This window comes from Polyodon spathula, chromosome 6 (genome assembly GCF_017654505.1).
Source record: "Polyodon spathula isolate WHYD16114869_AA chromosome 6, ASM1765450v1, whole genome shotgun sequence".
Classification (NCBI taxonomy): Eukaryota; Metazoa; Chordata; class Actinopteri; order Acipenseriformes; family Polyodontidae; genus Polyodon; species Polyodon spathula.
The window spans coordinates 34992149-35010530 of NC_054539.1; the positions used below are offsets into that span (position 1 = coordinate 34992149).

The following is an 18382-nucleotide window of genomic DNA, read 5'->3' on the forward strand; positions in this document are numbered from 1 at the left end:
TGTATCAGTGAATCATAATACACCACCCACTCGATATATCGCGGGTGTCGGGGTCCAATATAAATCTGCTATATATCAAGGGCCACGATATAGCGAGAGACCCATAGAAAAACAAATAGGCTAACAAATACTGTACAACTGCTCCCTCGTTTTATCGGGTGCGTCAGGGTCCAGTATAAATCCTCTACGCAACCTGTTTTTTCTCATTTTTCATATAAAAAGCAGCACAACGTTTTAATTTGTACAGCGGTGGGTAATTGCTTCTCATCAACTTCAGTCTCCAATTAATTTCCTGAGTCTTCCTCTCCTTTCTCAAATGCACAAACCCGCTGCATTGAAAGAGTCCTTTCCCAGCGCAACACAGGAGACTTGTTGCCAGGGAGCTGACGTCACTGCCTTGTGGCATTGCTGCCACACGTGAACACCTCGTTGGTAAAATAAAAACCACTACAGCAAGTAGATATTTAATTTGCTTTGTGTTATTGTGCAATACATGTGTATGTAATAACAGTACGACATTAATGTTTTTTTTTTTTTTTTATTGTTTTGTATACTGTTGTTTGTGATGTGCAGTACGAAATAAAACAAAGCTAAGGCATACAAGACTGTAAAAAATGGGAGCCAACTCCAGGACCACGATATATCCAAATACGCAGTATAGGGAAGGGCGACATTAATGAGGGGTGGGTGTAGTTCCTTTACATCATTTCATTATATTGTTATAGCGGTGTGTTTCGTGTACAGGACCAAAAGCACTACGTAGATGCACTTTGTATAGATAAATACATGCTCCCCCTATGCCATTTATGTTTTGACTTTTATAAAACAACTGTACTCCAGGGATCATAAGCTTGTGAATAACTGGTGTGTGTGTGTGTGTGTGTGTGTGTGTGTGTGTTTTATTACAGGTCTGCACTGGCTGGCTGCCTCCTTCTGGCTCGTCATGCAGCAGTCAGATATTTTTAAGAATCCCTGGCACTGGCGTCTCTTCAACTGCACACTGGGAGCTGTTCATGTTTTTTGTTTCTTAAATGTGAAGTACGGCCCGTCCAGATTCCGCATGTCTGCGTTCTATGCGGTAAGATGCTTGCACAGGGCGCTACGCTAACCTTTTTTTTCTAGGGCACACATTTAAGCAAAATAAATAAGCTGTCAGTACCATAACACTAGCAACAGTAACAAAAGTTACACGACAATTTACATACAAACTTTATTGATTGCTATATTTTAATAGTAAATGAAATGTAATGTAGCAGACAGTTTAACATAGTATTGATGGCAATAACCCACTTTTCACCAAGAATTCAACCGCCTTGTCAGCCCTGTCCATCTGAGCAAACCGTAAAGAATGTTAAGTGACTTGCTCAGGGTCACACAGTAAGTGGCAGGGTGGGATTTAAACCGGTGATTTGAACCTGGTTACAAGTCCTAAATAAATCTCCCTCCCTCCCTCCTGGCATTAAAACCATATGTAGATATTCTCAGATTATGTCATCTTTGTTGCACTTTTGTCTTCAGCAACGATGCATTGAAACCTTAGAGGTTATGTTATGTTATGTTATGTTATGGAATAACTGCTCTTGCCCCCTCCATTTTTTGCAGCATTTCAATAGAATGACTCGCCTGTCCATTTCCTTTCTACCACTAGGTCATGCTGTTGGAAAATGCAACCCTCTTGCTTTTTGCATCAGACTTTCTGCAGGTTACTTCGTGGGACAGCATGGGGACATCCACAGCAGTTCTGTGTAGTTTCCTTGTTGGTAAGAGATTAGAGAGGGCTGGTTATCAATATGGAAACACAATAGTCTTTCCCATTCATTTTTTTAATTTAATTTTGTTTAACCTAAAAAAAAAAAAAAATGTAGTGCTTATTTAAGGCGACTTAAAGATTTTGAGATGGTGTCAAAGGCCGTGAAAAAAGTAGGTATAGCCTTTCCTGCGCATGCGCAAATTTCTGAAATTAATTTCTGAATCTTTATTAAATGCTGCATTTTATTTGAAAATGTTTGTCTAGTGTACGCTACAGACATAAATCTCATTGTTTTAAGAATACCACTTTTTAATATGACACACGGTTAAATTAATTGGTATAATAGACTATTTTGTGTTATTATTTATTATCATTAAACAGACTTGTAGTCAAGTCCTCAAACCTCAAGTCCAAGTCACGAGTCCTTGAAGCAAACTCAAATCCATTTTCATTAAACTAGTGGTAGTAGTGGGGGAACAGTTTACCTAACACACGTTGTATGATATCCCTCAGGAAAAATGCACAAATAATAAAAAGATTAATTTATTCTAGCTAGATTATTCTATTTGCAAACCTTTTTCAGCATGTCTGTCACTCTTTTCTTTTGGAATTGGAGTATTGTTTGAAAGTAACTGACGTTTGTAGATCAGCTTCAAGTTCAAGTTTGGGGATGTTGTTTTTCACTTTGATAGAAGCTGTGATCTGGACTGTAAGAGCTGGTGCAGTGTTAGAAAGTGGTACGTCTCAGAATGTGGTACATGTAACAATACTTGACCTATGTGATGTCAAAGTGGTATGCTGTCAGACTGCAAGTAGTATGCTATCATACTTTGGTACGGGTACAATCAATTGCGATCTGATGGGTGTTTTCTTATTGTCAAAAAGAGGTGCAGTTACCATTTAATTGTACATAATTTTTTTGCAAGCTTAAACTGGAAACAGACAATTAATTTCTCTAAAGAAAAAACTATTCACGAGACATCCACTGCAAAGTTGCACAAGTAAAAAAAATTACAAGACCCAATGTATTGCATATGTTGGTTGTATACTATTTTCACAATGGTGGAAATGATAAATTATATTAAAAACAGTGTAAAAGTCTGGAAAATATGTAATAGGTAAAAGACCGAAAACAGTACACACCTGAAAAAAACATAAACCGGTAAGAAATTTAAGTTACTCTCACCTCTGACTAGCATCTACTTTGACTTTAATTCATGTAAAATCTGCCAATCTGATTTAAACATTGCTGGAACTGTTTATAGATTGTGTTCTTAAATAATACATTTAGTATTATTTATTTAGCAAAACAGAAAAGTTATATTTCACTTTCATTGCATTTGCACTTTATTTAAGTCTGTAGTGCAATGATGCATTTATGAAATTGTGCTTCAGTTAATTTGATTTCAGATCATATATTTTTTTTATTTTATGTGGTGTATATGCCTAGCAATGCGCCGCCGCTATTCTTGGAGTGGAAAACAAAAGCAGGCTGCATAGTTTACATTGAGTTTACATAGATTTGCACCAAAGATAAACGTACTTTCGGATTTAAGAAAACTTTTTTTTTTTTTTTTGCGGCAGATATGGCATATGATTACGTAGAAAGTCTTGATGTTTCACCTAAAAGAAGATATGAGGCTAATTGTGTTTGGTTAGGATTGAAAAATGTAATATAAACTATTTATCTAGCTTGGTGTTGGTTATCAGAGTTGAGGCGCTAGCTCTGCGGCTCCTTCCAGAATATTTTTACCGCTGTGTGCTGGTTGCCTACAGTCGAATGAGCAGTTCTGCTTCACACGTACTATGTTTACCAAAATATTCTCTTTAACCAACCTTAATCACAAGGAAATGCTCTGTTTATAGTTAAAAAATTACTATAAAAATATTCATAAAACTATATACCAGAGATGAAGTGGGTGCTGCAAATGTATGCATATTCTGAGGCCGGCTGCCGTTGTGGTCTGATAGCCAAGTCTTACTTACTACTTCTTACTGATTGCAGCAAAGCTGCCTTCTCCCTGGTTCTGTTACCTCTGATGGTATTAAGTAAAAGTATAGGCATGTGCCTTTTTTTGCACGATACAGCAAGATTTCAGCATATTTAAGAAACACAGAAGAACTTTTACACAGGGACTCTATGGGGAATGGACGATTGTTTTCCCCTTTGGTGCCATTGCTAAGCACGTGAATGAAAGTTCCCGGCTGTTCCTCATCTTCCATCATCTGTAAATTATGATGATAATCGTGATTTTTTGGCCGAATAAATAAACATAAAAAGTGATTGTAGTTTATCAAATGTTTACTTGAGCAGCATAACAACCGCCAGTGTAAGTCACAGAGGTTAGAACGAAAAAAATACGGTGTAGGCGAGTTTTTAAATATCTAGTGGGTCCCCAGTGAGTTAAAAATACACCTTTTGTAATTTGTATATGAATACATTATTAATACATTATGTAGTTTTCCTATAAAATAATATGGATATTTTCTTATTTAAACATGTGTTAATTTGAGAACGTTTACTTTCATAAAAAGGTGCCACCAAATGTATGAATGTAACAAAACAAAATTTTTAACGTTACCTGGAGGCATTTGTTTTCTTTACTTGTGTGCTGAATCTGCCATCATGATAATCAAACTAGGTTCAAAAAAAAAGGAAGCCCCATCCACAATTTTGAAAACCTTGTGTAGAAGGTGGCCATCTCCCGAATTCATTAAGTGATTCATTTGTTGCTAACCAGGAGATGTTCACCAACATATAAACCTGCAGCTCTCTGCACTCGAGGTGGGTGTTTAGAGGAGGACGGGAGAAACAGTCTAGGAACAGTGAAGGCAGCTGCCCAGCCTGACCTAGGGTCTGTTTTGTTTTTGCTCTGTGAGCAATGTGTTTTGTGTTTAAATATTTATTTTATTTATTATTTTTTTTTATTTTTGTTGCGCCTTTGCACTGCAGTTACCTTGCCTTTTGTTTTTGTTCCTGCTTCTGGCCTGACGTCACCACAAAGCCATCCCTGTCACAACTGCAAAAAATGTTAGCCTTGCTTCACTCGGCACCATACATTTTCAGTCTTGGCTACTTTGCGCTGCTCAAACCACAGGGAGATATTTGATGAATTCACAGTCTTAATTGATTTAAATCATGTTTGTAATATAAACTATTTCCTGAGACGTCAGACCTTTGGTATGTGTTATGTAGGTATTAAGTAAAAAATAAGTCCTCTCCAGTTTTTTTTTTTTTCTGAGATTCAAATGTACCAGCTTTACATCATTTTTATTTACAGTATTTTCATTTTGTTGATCATTAATGAACATTTCTGTACTTGGGTGTTGTTGAGTGATTGAAAACAAGACATTTTGTCTGAATCGAAAGTGATGGTCTCGAGGAGTCGAATGGGTCAAAGTTCAAGTATATTTTCCTCTAGAAGAATTCCTCAAAAAGAATCACTTTTTGACGTGACTACTGTGGTATTATGCTTTTTTTTTTCAAATGGCAAATATAGTCTTCATCCATATATTTAATATACAGGTAGTGGACAAAAAAAATGTAAACACCAATGTAAAGTCACTTAATAGGCCGTTGGGCCACCACGTGCAGCCAGTATGGCCTGTATGCGCCGTGGCATAGAGTCTACCAGCCTCTGGAATTCTGCAGGAGGGATGCAGCACCATTCTTCCACGAGAAAGTCAAATCAATACATTTTTTTGTATTTTCATTGGAATATGATATCCCATTTATGTCCTCTGTATCAGTGAACTTGCAGTCTTCTACCATATGAGAGATACTGAAATTGAAGAAGAAATCTATGAAAAAGTCCTAGGAGTTTATGTTGACTGAGAAATGTCTTCATCTTGACATTGTGGGGAAGCTATAAAAAAGGCCAACAAGATGCTCACATATATTGTGAAAAGTGCTGAATTTAAATCAAGGGAACATAAGAACATAAGAAAGTTTACAAACGAGAGGAGGCCATTCGGCCCATCTTGCTCGTTTGGTTGTAGTAGCTTATTGATCCCAGAATCTCATCAAGCAGCTTCTTGAAGGATCCCAGGGTGTCAGCTTCAACAACATTACTGGGGAGTTGATTCTAGACCCTCACGATTCTCTGTGTAAAAAAGTGCCTCCTATTTTCTGTTCTGAATGCCCCTTTGTCTAATCTCCATTTGTGACCCCCTAGATGAAGACATTTCTGAGTCAACAAAAACTCCTAGGTCTTTTTCATAGATTCCTTCTCCAATCTCAGTAACTCTCTGTAGCAGGGGGAGATCTGTGCTGACTCTGCTGGCGTGTTCACGGTGCTGCAGGAAGAGGGCAGCAGTCGTCCAACAACCACCTGTGAGTAATGGCAGTGACACAGGGAGGTGGGAAAGTGGGTGTGTACTTTCCCCCTCTCTGAATGGCTGAGAGGCGAGTCTTGGGGAGATTGTTAGCCCTATAAGTTAACGCTCTGTTGTTTCCTCAGGTCTGCCCATTTAGACGCGCCAAGAGTGCAGAAGCTCTGGTCCAGGACCGAGAATCAGCCGGGAGAAAAAAAAGAAACAGAGTTTCACAGCGAGACAGTGAGAGCGGGGAACCCTTGGGCAGACCCCAGAGTATTGTAACGGAGCAGGCTAGTTAGCCGCAGTGTAGGTCGGTGATCCGGGTCGCACGGGTAGCGGCGACTGGGATATAGCTGTCAAGTGCAGCACCTTTTATTTGTAGTTTTGTTACTGTTTTATTTTCCTTGTTTCTTTGTGCCTTCTGTTTTGAATTATTGTTTCGAAGCACCTGCAAGTGCACCGATATTGTGTACCATCGCTTGGTATTCCTGTGGTTCTGTTTACCATCGTTGGTAAGCAGACCACGACCAACAGCACCCTCTGCGGGCTAAAAGAAAAAGATCACCCCAAAATAAAACTGGGCACCTGTGCGGTGTTGCCAAATCCACCTGTCTGTCTCCTGTGTCAGTGAATTACCCACCACCCTTCCACACGTGGTGTCAGATGGGATTCACTGGCTTTGCCCAAGCAGTGCATCCACAGAAGGAGCAGACGAGCAATGGATGCTACCCAGTTTGCCGCGATGATGGACCTCCTACGCCAGCCGCTCACTGCGGCAGTGCAGGGGGTGGCTAGACCAGCAGCTCCAGACCCCCAGTTACAATGCCCCACAAAAATGACGGCCGAGGATCGACCCGAAGCCTATTTAGAGGTGTTTGAGGCCATGGCGACCTCGGCCGGGTGGGATCCAGCACAGTGGGCTAGCTACCTGCTGCCTCAGCTCACAGGAGAGGTGCACGGGCTGCTGCAGTGTTGGACCGGGGTCTCTTGCGGACGCCTTATCGGCGAGCCCCTTTTATGGCTCCAGTGTTTCCCCCTGTTGCCAAAACTTCGGGGAGAGAAACCAGCCCAGAGGTGTTGGACGTGCAGGGAGGTGGGCCACCTCACCCAGGACTGCCCCGTGATGGAGTGTGACCTCAGCCGACCAGGTAGGCGCATTCAATTACCTCAGTCACTTCAGCACACGGGTTTTGTTATTCCTGTGACAGTGGATGGTACAAAAACCCAGGCTCTCCTGGATTCAGGGTGTGGTCAGTCTCTAGTACAGGAGAGCCTAATCTCACCGGGGCATAAACGTATATTGGGACGGATGCATATTAAATGTATTCATGGGGATGTTTGCTCCTATCCCAAGATCAATGTGTGTATGACTATTGGCCAGCAGGTGATGCAGGTGCAGGTAGGATTATGTCCTCGATTGCCGGTACCAGTGGTTCTGGGACGGGCCTGTGAGCAGTTTAAAGATTGGTTGGCTGCCCTGACAGCCCAGTCCTCTTTATTGGCTAAGAAAGAGGAAGTAATTGGAGAGATTTTTCCCTTTCGCGATCCAGAATAGTTTTGCCATAAATTTAAACCCCGTAAAACTAAACGGGAGCATCGGATCGCTAAGAATGAAGGCTGGCAATGGAGGGAGTCGGAGAAGTTTCAGGTGGGGGCGGTTGGTGAAGAGTCCGGGGGGAGGTCACGGAGCCAGCGCAGGGGTCTGGCTCGGCTGCCTCTGCTCGGGACCGACCTGACCCCGAGTTGGAAGCCATGGGAGCTGATTTCTTAGCTCACTCCCGTGACTTCCGACTCGAGCAAGGGCGTGACGACGTGCTGGGCAGGCTCTTTGACCAAGCAGCAGTGGTTAATAGTCGGGTGGTCGAGCCCAGACATGCCACCATGTACCCCCACTTTGAAATTGATCGAGACCTACTGTACCGTGTTGATAAATTACCCCAGATCGGTGAAGTGCGTCATCAGTTGCTCATTCCTCAGCCCTTCGGATTTGTTGCAGCTGGCTCACGCTATTCCCCTGTCTGGTCATTTGGGAAGGGATAAAACCAAAGCAAGGCTTGTGTCACGGTTCTTCTGGCTGGGGCTGGATGGCGATGTCAAGCGGTTTTGTGAGCGTTGTGGGGAATGTCAAAAGGCCAGCCCTAGAGCCGTTCCATGAGCCCCACTGGTGCCTTTGCCCCTAGTGGAAGCTCCGTTTGAGCGTATTGGGATGGACATAGTTGGGCCACTGGAGAGGAGCGCGGCAGGATACACCCACCTACTTGTCATTCTGGATTACGCTACGCGTTATCCAGAGGCTATTCCCCTCCGATTATGTCCGCTAAGTCTGTTGCCAACGAGCTTGTAAAGGTTTTCTCCCGGGTGGGGATTCCCAAGGAGATACTAACCGATCAAGGCACCAATTTTACGTCCCGGCTAAATCGCAGAATGTGTAAGCTTTTGGGAATTAAGACCAATAGGACCTCGGTGTTTCATACTCAGACCGACAGCCTGGTGGAGCACTTTAATAAGACCCTTAAGAACATGTTGCGCAGGTTTATTCGTAGTGATGTGCGTTACTGGGACCAGTTGATTCCTCCCCTTCTCTTTGCGATCAGAGAGGTACCCCAGGATTCCACAGGGTTTTCACCATTCGAGCTGTTGTATGGGCGGAGACCCCGGGGCGTGCTCGATCTGGTCAGAGAGATGTGGGAGGAGCAGCAGGACAATTCGACCAATACCGTCCGGTATGTGTTGGACCTGTGCAAGCGTCTTGAGTCTGTTGGGAAATGGGCGCATGACAATTTGAAGCAGGCACAGCACAGACAGGAGACACAGTATAACCGAGTCGAAACTCCTGGCTAAGTGGCAAGGACCCTTTGAGGTTACACGCCAGGTTGGGAAGGTGGACTATGAGATCTGCCAGCCGGAGCGACGGAGAGAGAAACATATTTATCATATCAACCTCTTAAAGCCTTGGTTGCAACCAGAGGCGTTGCTAGTGGCGCATGCAGATGACGTCACAGACCTGGGACCTGATCTTTCTGTGTTGGCAAGAAAAGGATCAGTACAGATTGCTGAGAATATGATACCAACGAAGAAATGTCAGGCTCACGGTCTGGTGGTGGAGTTTCCTGACGTGTTCTCTTCCGTCCCGGGGCAGACCCATCATCATGTTGATATTGAGCCAGGGGCGCTAGTTCGCCAGAGGCCGTACCGTATACCTGAGCAGAAAAGACAGGTAATAAAAGCAGAAATTGACGAAATGCTGAGACTGGGGGTAATAGGAGAGTCCCAAAGTGACTGGAACAGTCCGATCGTTTTAGTCGATAAGCCAGACGGGTCAACTCGATTTTGCATTGATTTCAGACGAATCAATGAGAAATCGAAATTTGACGCTTGTCCGATGCCCCGGGTAGATGAGTTGCTGGAGCGTTTAGGCACAGCTCATTTTATGACGACACTGGATTTAACGAAGGGGTACTGGCAGATACCCCTGACCCCGGAATCTAGAGAGAGAACGCTGTTTTCGACTCCCTTCGGGTTGTATAAATTTAGGACCATGCCCTTTGGGTTGCACGGAGCACCCGCCACTTTCCAGCGTATGATGGATCGCATCTTGCGGCCCCATCAGCAGTACGCCGCTGCTTACATAGATGATGTGGTTATCCACAGTGAGGATTGGCCGAGTCATCTGTGTAAGGTGGCGGCAGTGCTGCAATCCTTGCGGGAGGCGGAGCTCACTGCTAACCCAAGGAAGTGTGCCATTGGGAAGAGTGAGTCGGAGTATTTGGGGTATCAAATAGGGGGCTGCCAGATCAGACCGCTGGTTGCTGAGGTGAAAGCCTTGGCTGACTGGCCGGTTCCTACAACCAAAACCCAGGTGCGCTCTTTCTTGGGACTAGCGGGCTATTATAGAAAGTTCATCCCGAGCTTCACTAAGCTCGCTGCTGCCTTGACAGACCTCACCGTAAGGCTGCCCCAAATACGGTTCAGTGGACGGAGTCATGCCAGAGGGCTTTTCTCGCCTTGAAGCGGAGGCTGTGTAGTAAGCCAGTGCTATGCAGCCCAGATTTTAGTAAGAGGTTCACCCTGCAGACGGATGCGTCAGAGACAGGTCTCGGGGCAGTGTTGTCTCAGGAGGTTCGGGGAAGCGAGCACCCAGTCCTGTACATCAGCAGGAAGCTCCTTCCCCGCGAGAAAAATTATAGCACCATCGAGAAGGAGTGTCTCGCGGTAAAATGGGTAGTCTAGTCACTCCGGTACTACCTCCTGGGGCGACACTTCACCCTGGTTTCAGATCATGCCCCCTTAGCATGGCTTCACCGGATGAAAGAATCACACGGTTGTACTTGGCCTTGCAGCCCTATGCCTTCAGGGTAGTCCACTGAGCAGGAAAGCTGCATCAAAACGCAGACGTTTTCTCTCGGGAAGGCATGGGGGTGTAGGATTTTCGAATGAACCGCTGGTGTCATTCTGAGGTGAAGGATATGTAGCAGGGGGAGATCTGTGCTGACTCTGCTGGCGTGTTCACGGTGCTGCAGGAAGAGGGCGGCAGTCGTCCAACAACCGCCTGTGAGTCACGGCAGTGACATGGGGAGGTGGGAAAGTGGGTGTGTGGACTTTCCCCCTCTCCGAATGGCTGAGAGGCGAGTCTTGGGGAGATTGTTAGCCCTATAAGTTAACGCTCTGTTGTTATCTCAGGTCTGCCTATTTAGACGCGCCGAGAGTGCGGAAGCTCTGGTCCAGGACCGAGAATCAGCCGGGAGAAAAAAAGAAACAGAGTTTCACAGCGAGACAGTGAGAGCGGGGAACCCTTGGGCAGACCCCAGAGTATTGTAACGGAGCAGGCTAGTTAGCCGCAGTGTAGGTCGGTGATCCGGGTCGCACGGGTAGCGGCGACTGGGATATAGCTGTCAAGTGCAGCACCTTTTATTTGTAGTTTTGTTACTGTTTTATTTTCCCTGTTTCTTTGTGCCTTCTGTTTTGAATTATTGTTTCGAAGCACCTGTAAGAGCGCCGGTATTGTGTACCATCGCTTGGTATTCCCGTGGTTCTGTTTACCATCGTTGGTAAGCAGACCATGGACCAACAGCGCCCTCTGCGGGCTAAAATAAAAAGAGCACCCCAAAATAAAACTGGGCACCTGTGCGGTGTTGCCAAATCCACCTGTCTGTCTCCTGTGTCAGTAAATTACCCACCACCCTTCCACACTCCCATATAATATTTATAATGCACTTTTTTATTTCCTGTGTGCAGTACCTTACACTTTTCTCTATTAAATGTCATTTGCCATGTGTCTGCCCAGTTCTGAATCTTGTCCAGATCATTTTGAATGACCTTTGCTGCTGCAACAGTGTTTGCCACTACTTTCTGTTTTCTACATGTTAACCACTCCCTAATCCATGTACATGTGTTTCCTTGAATCCCTACTGCGTTCAGTTTGAGAATTAATCTTTTATGCGGTACTTTGTCAAAAGCTTTCTGGAAATCTATAAACCATGTTATATGCTTTGCAATTATCCATTACACTATGTAACACAATTTTTGTTCCTGGGTAGTAAGTGTTATTTCCTAATTGCTTATGCCTCAAAAGTATAGAAAATGGCTATTATTCCCCACAAACTTTGCTTTTGTGACCAGGACAGGTAAATTTCAAAATATCACTATTTCCAATGAGAAAACGGGCGAATTTGTGTCTTTTCGGTCACATAAAGTCAGAAAAAAAACAACATATGAATCCAAATTAACGTATTTATACTAAAGTAATACAAAAATGACTACAAAAGATTTAGAAGTGAGTAGTTTTTCGAGATTTACGATTATACTATAAATTTATATTTTGAAATTTACCTGTCCTGGTCACAAAAGCAAAGTTTGTGGGGAATAATAGCCATTTTCTATACTTTTGAGGCATAAGCAATTAACTACCCAGGAACAAAAAAAAATAAAAAATTGTTACACGGTGTTATTGATGTTGTATTCTCCAAAAAGTTAGTTAGACACAATCTCCCTTTCCAATGAGAAACATCCCCATAACATGATGCTGTCATCATCATGCTTCATAGTAGGAATGGTGTTCTTTGGGCGATGTGCTGTGTTGGGTTTGCGCCAAACATAAGTGTTTGCCTGTATGTCAATGTGTTTTTTGTTTGTTTGTTTGTTTTTTTTAACTGCTTAAAGAATGCTGTTGTGCTTAAATTGCTTTGTGAAATAAATAGATGGCATCATTCAATGGGGGATAGTGTTCAGCAGGCTTACAGTCGTGCCTCAAACAGTAAAGTTCAAATGACCAAAACTGTACGCTTTTTTTTTATGGAATTGTTGTTTCAGTGATTTGACACTAAATTAATGTTTATTTTTTTATTTTTGGACCCTCACTATAACACCATCTTTGCTTATTGCCCTTTTTTTCCCCCAGCTTGACTGTGTGTGTGTGTGTGTATATATAATATATATATATATATATATATATATATATATATATATATATATATATATATATATATATATATATATATACACACCACACACACAGAGACAGTACACCCTCGCTATAACGTCCTTATAAATACAGTACAATCGTAAATCTCGAAAAACTACTCACTTCTAAATCTGTTGTAGTCATTTTTGTATTACTTTAGTATAAATACATGTCAATTTGGATTCATATGTTGTTTTTTTCTGACTTTATGTGAACGAAAAGACACACATTTGCCCGTTTTCCCATTGGAAATAGTGATATTTTGAAATATCACTGTCCTGGTCACAAAAGCAAAGTTTGTGGGGAATAATAGCCATTTTCTATACTTCTGAGGCATAAGCAATTAGGAAATAACACTTACTACCCAGGAACAAAAAAAAAAAAAAAAATTGTTACACAGTGTAATTAAAAAATAACATTTTGAAGATGGAAAACTGACAGGAGTGAAAAGCTTTTAAAAGTCGCGTTTAACAGAATTCTGCATTTGGAGAAAATTAAAAACAAGAAAAATAACCAGTCAGTTTCTAAAACTCAGATGTACAAGACTAGCAACCCCCTTTTTATCACCAGCTACCCAATTTCATTTAAGAAACCTCGATATCCCATATGGCACTGTGCTGTTCACGTTAAGGTCACAGCTGTTTACAGCTAAGCAGAGATCATGAGCAAATTAAAAAAAAAAAAGAAAGTTTAATCAAACTTTAGGTAGTCAAGTGCTGGCCATGCAAATAATGTAAAGCCACATAGTAGAACAACTGTTGAAACTTAAACTGACAGCACGGAGGAAAATGTGAATGCAATGTGTTTCAATTATACAGTACTATGCAACAACAACAAAAAAAGCCAGTTCAGTACACGTGGCTTGAAAATAAGTGCATTATTAAATGTGAAAAGCAAACGTTTATGGTAAGCTTGTCTTCTATTCTGCTTCTATTTACATTGTGTACTGTTTTGCATGTTAACTTCATTTCCTGGCATGTGTGGTTTAGTTCATCTTACATACAAAGCTTAACATGAACAATGGAATAGTCCAATCAATTATATATTTGTGTACTAATATTGCAAGTCAGTTTTTACAGAAGTTAGTTGATGCATCTGTAAAGGATTGTTCCCTTCAACTTTTTGTTTTATTATTATTATTCAATATCATTGCACAGACTCCACAGAAGTAAAACACAAACTTCAAATACACTGTCTGTTAATGAGAAGTCTATGTATAAGTGTATAATATATTTAAAATGTGATCATACTGGAAATGTTTGCTTTAATAATAGATAATGTTGCAAATATGAAGATGGTTTGCAAACCTAAAACTTACACAAAGAAACATACAATGGAAACAAAAATGATGTACTTTCCATTGCATATGTATACAGATATTTTAACTCGGCATGCCAGTAAAAAAAAAAAACAATGGAAATTAAAAACAAAAAATTACGTTTTAAGTAACAGTAGGAGCTGATAAAGCCGGAAAAGATGGGAAATGGTCAGGTAAGGCCGCCACTGCACTCTTACTTCACCCATGTTCTGACAAGATGTACAGTAGGTGGGTTCACCTCAGATAGCACAGATAGTCACCACCACTGGGCAGGTCAGTGGGTTGCTGAGGAGTCAAAAGTTCTCTGAAACAGCCTAATATGCCTTAGATCAGTGGTTCTCAATCCTGGTCCTGGGGACCCCCCTGTGTCTGCTGTTACTTTTTTCCAGCTCGGTTTCTTTGTTGAACACTCAGTTAAACTAACAATTGGCCTAATCAGAGCTGGTGAATGATTTGAAAGAGGTGGCGATTTCAAGTTATGTATGAAATTAAACAGAACTTTTTAATTTCCAACTTCTTATAAGCTGAATATAAGCTTAGAAATTTGATTAACCAAGTTGTTATTTCAATTGAGTATTCATTTTAGTAACTGAGAGCTCAGTTGGAAGAAAAACCAGCCGTCACAAGAGGTCCCCATGACAGGGCTGTGAACCACTGCTTTAGTGAAGTGAAGAAAGAGCACTGTTCTTTGTGACAAAAGCCATTGTGTTCACTTTTTTAAAAAAATTGAACAGGAAGTTGTATTACCTCTTCTAAATAGTTGAGTGGAAATAATGTATTAATTATTTTCGGTAATATATGTATTACACATATTGTATGACAGTCCAATTAGAGTATTGTTATGGTGGATTTAAAACAAACATGCAAGCAAAAAGAAATAAAATCATGTTTTATCTGAAGGCTACTCACCCCTGCTGAGTTATTGTTTACTGAACCCTAATCACAATAACAGTTAGTACAGCGCTTATAAATGTTTACCATAGAAACATGTGCAGACGTAGTGCTGCATATTAAAAACATGATAACTGCACAGGATAACTATGGAAAACTGAAATAATCACTGTGCAGATGTACTGTGGTAACTTAGTTTAAGGGAGGCTACAGAAACAAGTACTTGCTTACAGTTATATGAACAATATTTTTTAAACAAAAAGTAAACTTTTGTCAAGGAGGGATTTTAACAACACGCAAATATAAATTATGTAATTTAAAAAAAAAAAAAAATTGTTATTTTTTCGCTGAAAACACATTTTGTTAAATATTGAAATACAGCCATTTGTTAAAGAATGAGAAAAAAACTATTTACTTTAAATCTAGATAGATAAGATGACAATCTCCATTGATTTTCCAAAGAGCCTCCCTTGAAATTTGCGCATGCGCCAGTGTAGATGATATCAATTTTTTTCACTGTCTACGAATTTTCTGTGACAACAGATTTGAACGCTTGCTTCTCCTGGTGAAAGGTTTGAGAGGCTAGTTACAGTGACAGCTAAGCACCCAGTTAAGTTTCAATAAAAAATAAAATATAACTTGTTTAAATACGCATGTCATTACTGTCTGCATCACCTCTAAGCTCTCATCTTCTCTCTCACTCTGTGTCTCTCTGTCTATTACAGGTAGCACAGCTTTAGTCTTATATTACCGTTTCCTCCACCCTAAATCGACTGAGATCTCCCTCAGCTACCAAAGCGGCCAACCAAGCAGTGTATGCTGGGATAAAGGGTCACCCTCATTTTCCCCTGGAGATAAAGATGCAGCCTTCTCTCCTCCCCTCCAAACTTATGGTACCAGCTCTCCCACTCGAGTAACAGAAACTGATCTAGAACAAGGTGGAATATCTGCTCTGGAGCCTCCCATTATGGGAACATCCATTGACGAAGGGCACCATCACTGGCTACTGCTCCGGCTGGCTCTGAAGACAGGAGACCTAGAGAAAATCCACAGGAGTTACGGTGTTGGGGGGGCTACAGCTATCTTGGGTGTGGCAGAGCACAAAAAGATAGAAGAAGAAAGGGAGATGGATGAGGAAGAGAAGGATAAGGAGGAAGAAGGGAAAGGGAAAGATGAAAGGGATCAGCCACAGTTAAGACTTCCTCTCCTACTGGCCCCTGTAACCAAATGGGATCATGCTGTTGTTCCATTTTCAGAAGATGAAGATACCGGGGAGACCTCCCAGTATGTTAGTCTTCAGACCAACCCTTTGGAGGCCCAGAGGAAAAGAGGACTTACCCCAGGGGGTGAATACAAGAGGGGCTGCCCAGAAGGACGATCTGTGGAGTTACTGGAGGATCCTGAATTCCAGAATCAAGAATCTAGAACCTGCAATGAAGAAGAAAGCCCCACAGATTGCAGCTCTACAACATACTTCAGCGCAGACCCCCAGTCACCTGATGGGCCAGCCCAAGAACTCCCAAAGAGGGAGGGTGGAGGAGAAGGGGACAGCACATTAGCGTCCCAACTTGCTGAATTGAGCCCCATTGCAGGTGATGCAGGAAAATACAGGGGAAGTGGTAAACCCCCAGGGTTCAGAGCTTTGTTGAGCAGGAGGGACCCCATGTCTAAATTGGGAGTGGAACCTCAATTCACATCTACCCCAAAATCAGAGCCTGGGCCACAGAGCTTGGAGCCCAGGGCTGGAGGGGCAAGAAGGCAGCTTGTGTAAATGGATTTGTAGACAGTTTGGAATAAAATAGACCTTCAAAAAGGTATCTCTCAATGGATAATCCAACACTGTATTGTACTGTACTAAGAGCTATGGCAGGGCAGTGAAGAGACTACGATTTAGCTGGAAGATAACTAACAAAATTGCAAACACAAACATTTCCAACTGAAAACAATGTTGAGTCTGCTGAAAATTATTTTTTGTTAATGTGAATGACATTTTTTTATTTTAAGATTATTTCCATGTTTTAGGATGACTGGTAGCACACCCCAGAGTCAGACAGCTATGTATTCTATGTGCAGTGGAATTTTATGACTGAAAAACTTACTATAATTGTCTTAATCAGAAGAGATCGTAAGTCTTTTACAGTGCTTGCTATTTTATATTCAAGGAATTATTACTGATGTTTCATGGAAATGTAAATATCAAAAACAAAAATTGGTGCCTAACCAGTATCCCCAAACCACTAATCTGAACAGGGTCAGGTTCCAACTGTTTCTAGTTGGATTGGATATTTAACTGTGGCATGAAAAAGGGTGATGTGTATGGCTCTCTGGCTTAGGGGGGTGCAAATGTGTTTTATCAATTAAGAACCCAGATGTTTTGCTTTGCATGAATTTTTAGCTTTTTTATTCTTTTATATTGAACATGGTTATTTTGTTTACCTTTCTTATGAAAAGCTCATGCATAAGTAATGAGAATTAAGTCAAACTCAATTGAGTGTAAAAGTTTTAATCGTCATCATTAGAAATCTCAAGCTCCAGTTAGTTTCCAAGAAGGTTCAGCTGTTGTTTCCCTAGCTGATACCCAGTATTTTGATTCTGTATGTAAACTAAATTTGAAAAGACATAAAAAAAAGAAAATCTATGTTTTCATTCACAATATTGTAAAACTTGTTTTTACAATAGCAATGATCTTGACTTTGAAGAGCAGTGCGATCGATACCATGCTGCCTCAGAATTTCCACTGTTTTGTCCAAATTTTTAACTGTGCTGTCAGCTGCTCTTGAATGTGATTTTCCGTCCAGATGTTGAGGAGAGCTTTTGTTCTGCATCCCAGGAAGCAACAACTTCGTCAGGTTTGTTTTTACACAGCTTTCTCTTACAACCGCCATTGTTCTGAACAGTTTATTTCTTTAGCACATGCCTTTCGATGACCTGCTTCCATACAACACAGTTTGGCCCCATTGGGTACAAGATACGGAACTGTATGGTCTGATGTGTAGCTAAGGTATAGAAGTGGAAATATCCTCCAGCTACACCTCACACAGATCGTCATGCTCACCTATATCTGGGGAACAAGGCATTACTGACCAGTTTGAAACAAGTTTTACTGAAACAGTAAAGTGCAAAAGCAAGCCAGCTCGTCAGTCATTTCTGCACCACTGAGCAAAATTTTTTAAATGTATACTTTTTTTTTTTTTTGTTGAAGAACTTTTTCAAATTTTCTCCAAAATTGTATTAACAGCTGCAGTTTGATAAGGTACATTTTTCCACAGGCCAGTCTTCCTTGCATTGATTTATCATGAAAGCCGATCATGTTGATTTGCCCAGTTTTTTTTGTCGTTCACAAACTGGTGTCCTTCAGTCACTGGACTTCAAGTGATTTGTGAAAAACGCATTAAGATCTCAGACAACATTGCATTTGCAAAGTTAAAGTAGTACACGCTCACTCTTTGTAACACTTTTGTTTTTAATAATACATCATAACATTTGAGTCGTGTCTGCAACATTATATACCGGTATGGTAGAACTTTTAACTATATGAAATCGTTTTGAAATGTGTTAAACTTGTGTTATATGACAGGTCTGCCCATGTAAAGGCCTACACATTAATGAAGATAATGAGTGGCATGTAGTACATTATTCCTTTCGT

The 18382-nt window shown here is 41.4% G+C and overlaps 1 protein-coding gene across 1 annotated transcript in view; it reads left to right on the top strand.

The window, feature by feature from the left end:
* Nucleotides 1-17949, top strand: part of xkr5a (XK related 5a) — a 70702-nt gene extending 52753 nt beyond the window's left edge. The window contains exons 5-7 of the mRNA XM_041252783.1: nt 909-1078; nt 1649-1760; nt 15462-17949. Of these exons, the coding sequence (XP_041108717.1) occupies nt 909-1078; nt 1649-1760; nt 15462-16507 (1328 nt within the window). The 3' untranslated portion in view covers nt 16508-17949. The remainder of the gene's footprint in view (nt 1-908; nt 1079-1648; nt 1761-15461) is intronic.
* The last annotated feature ends 433 nt before the right edge of the window (nt 17950-18382 follow it).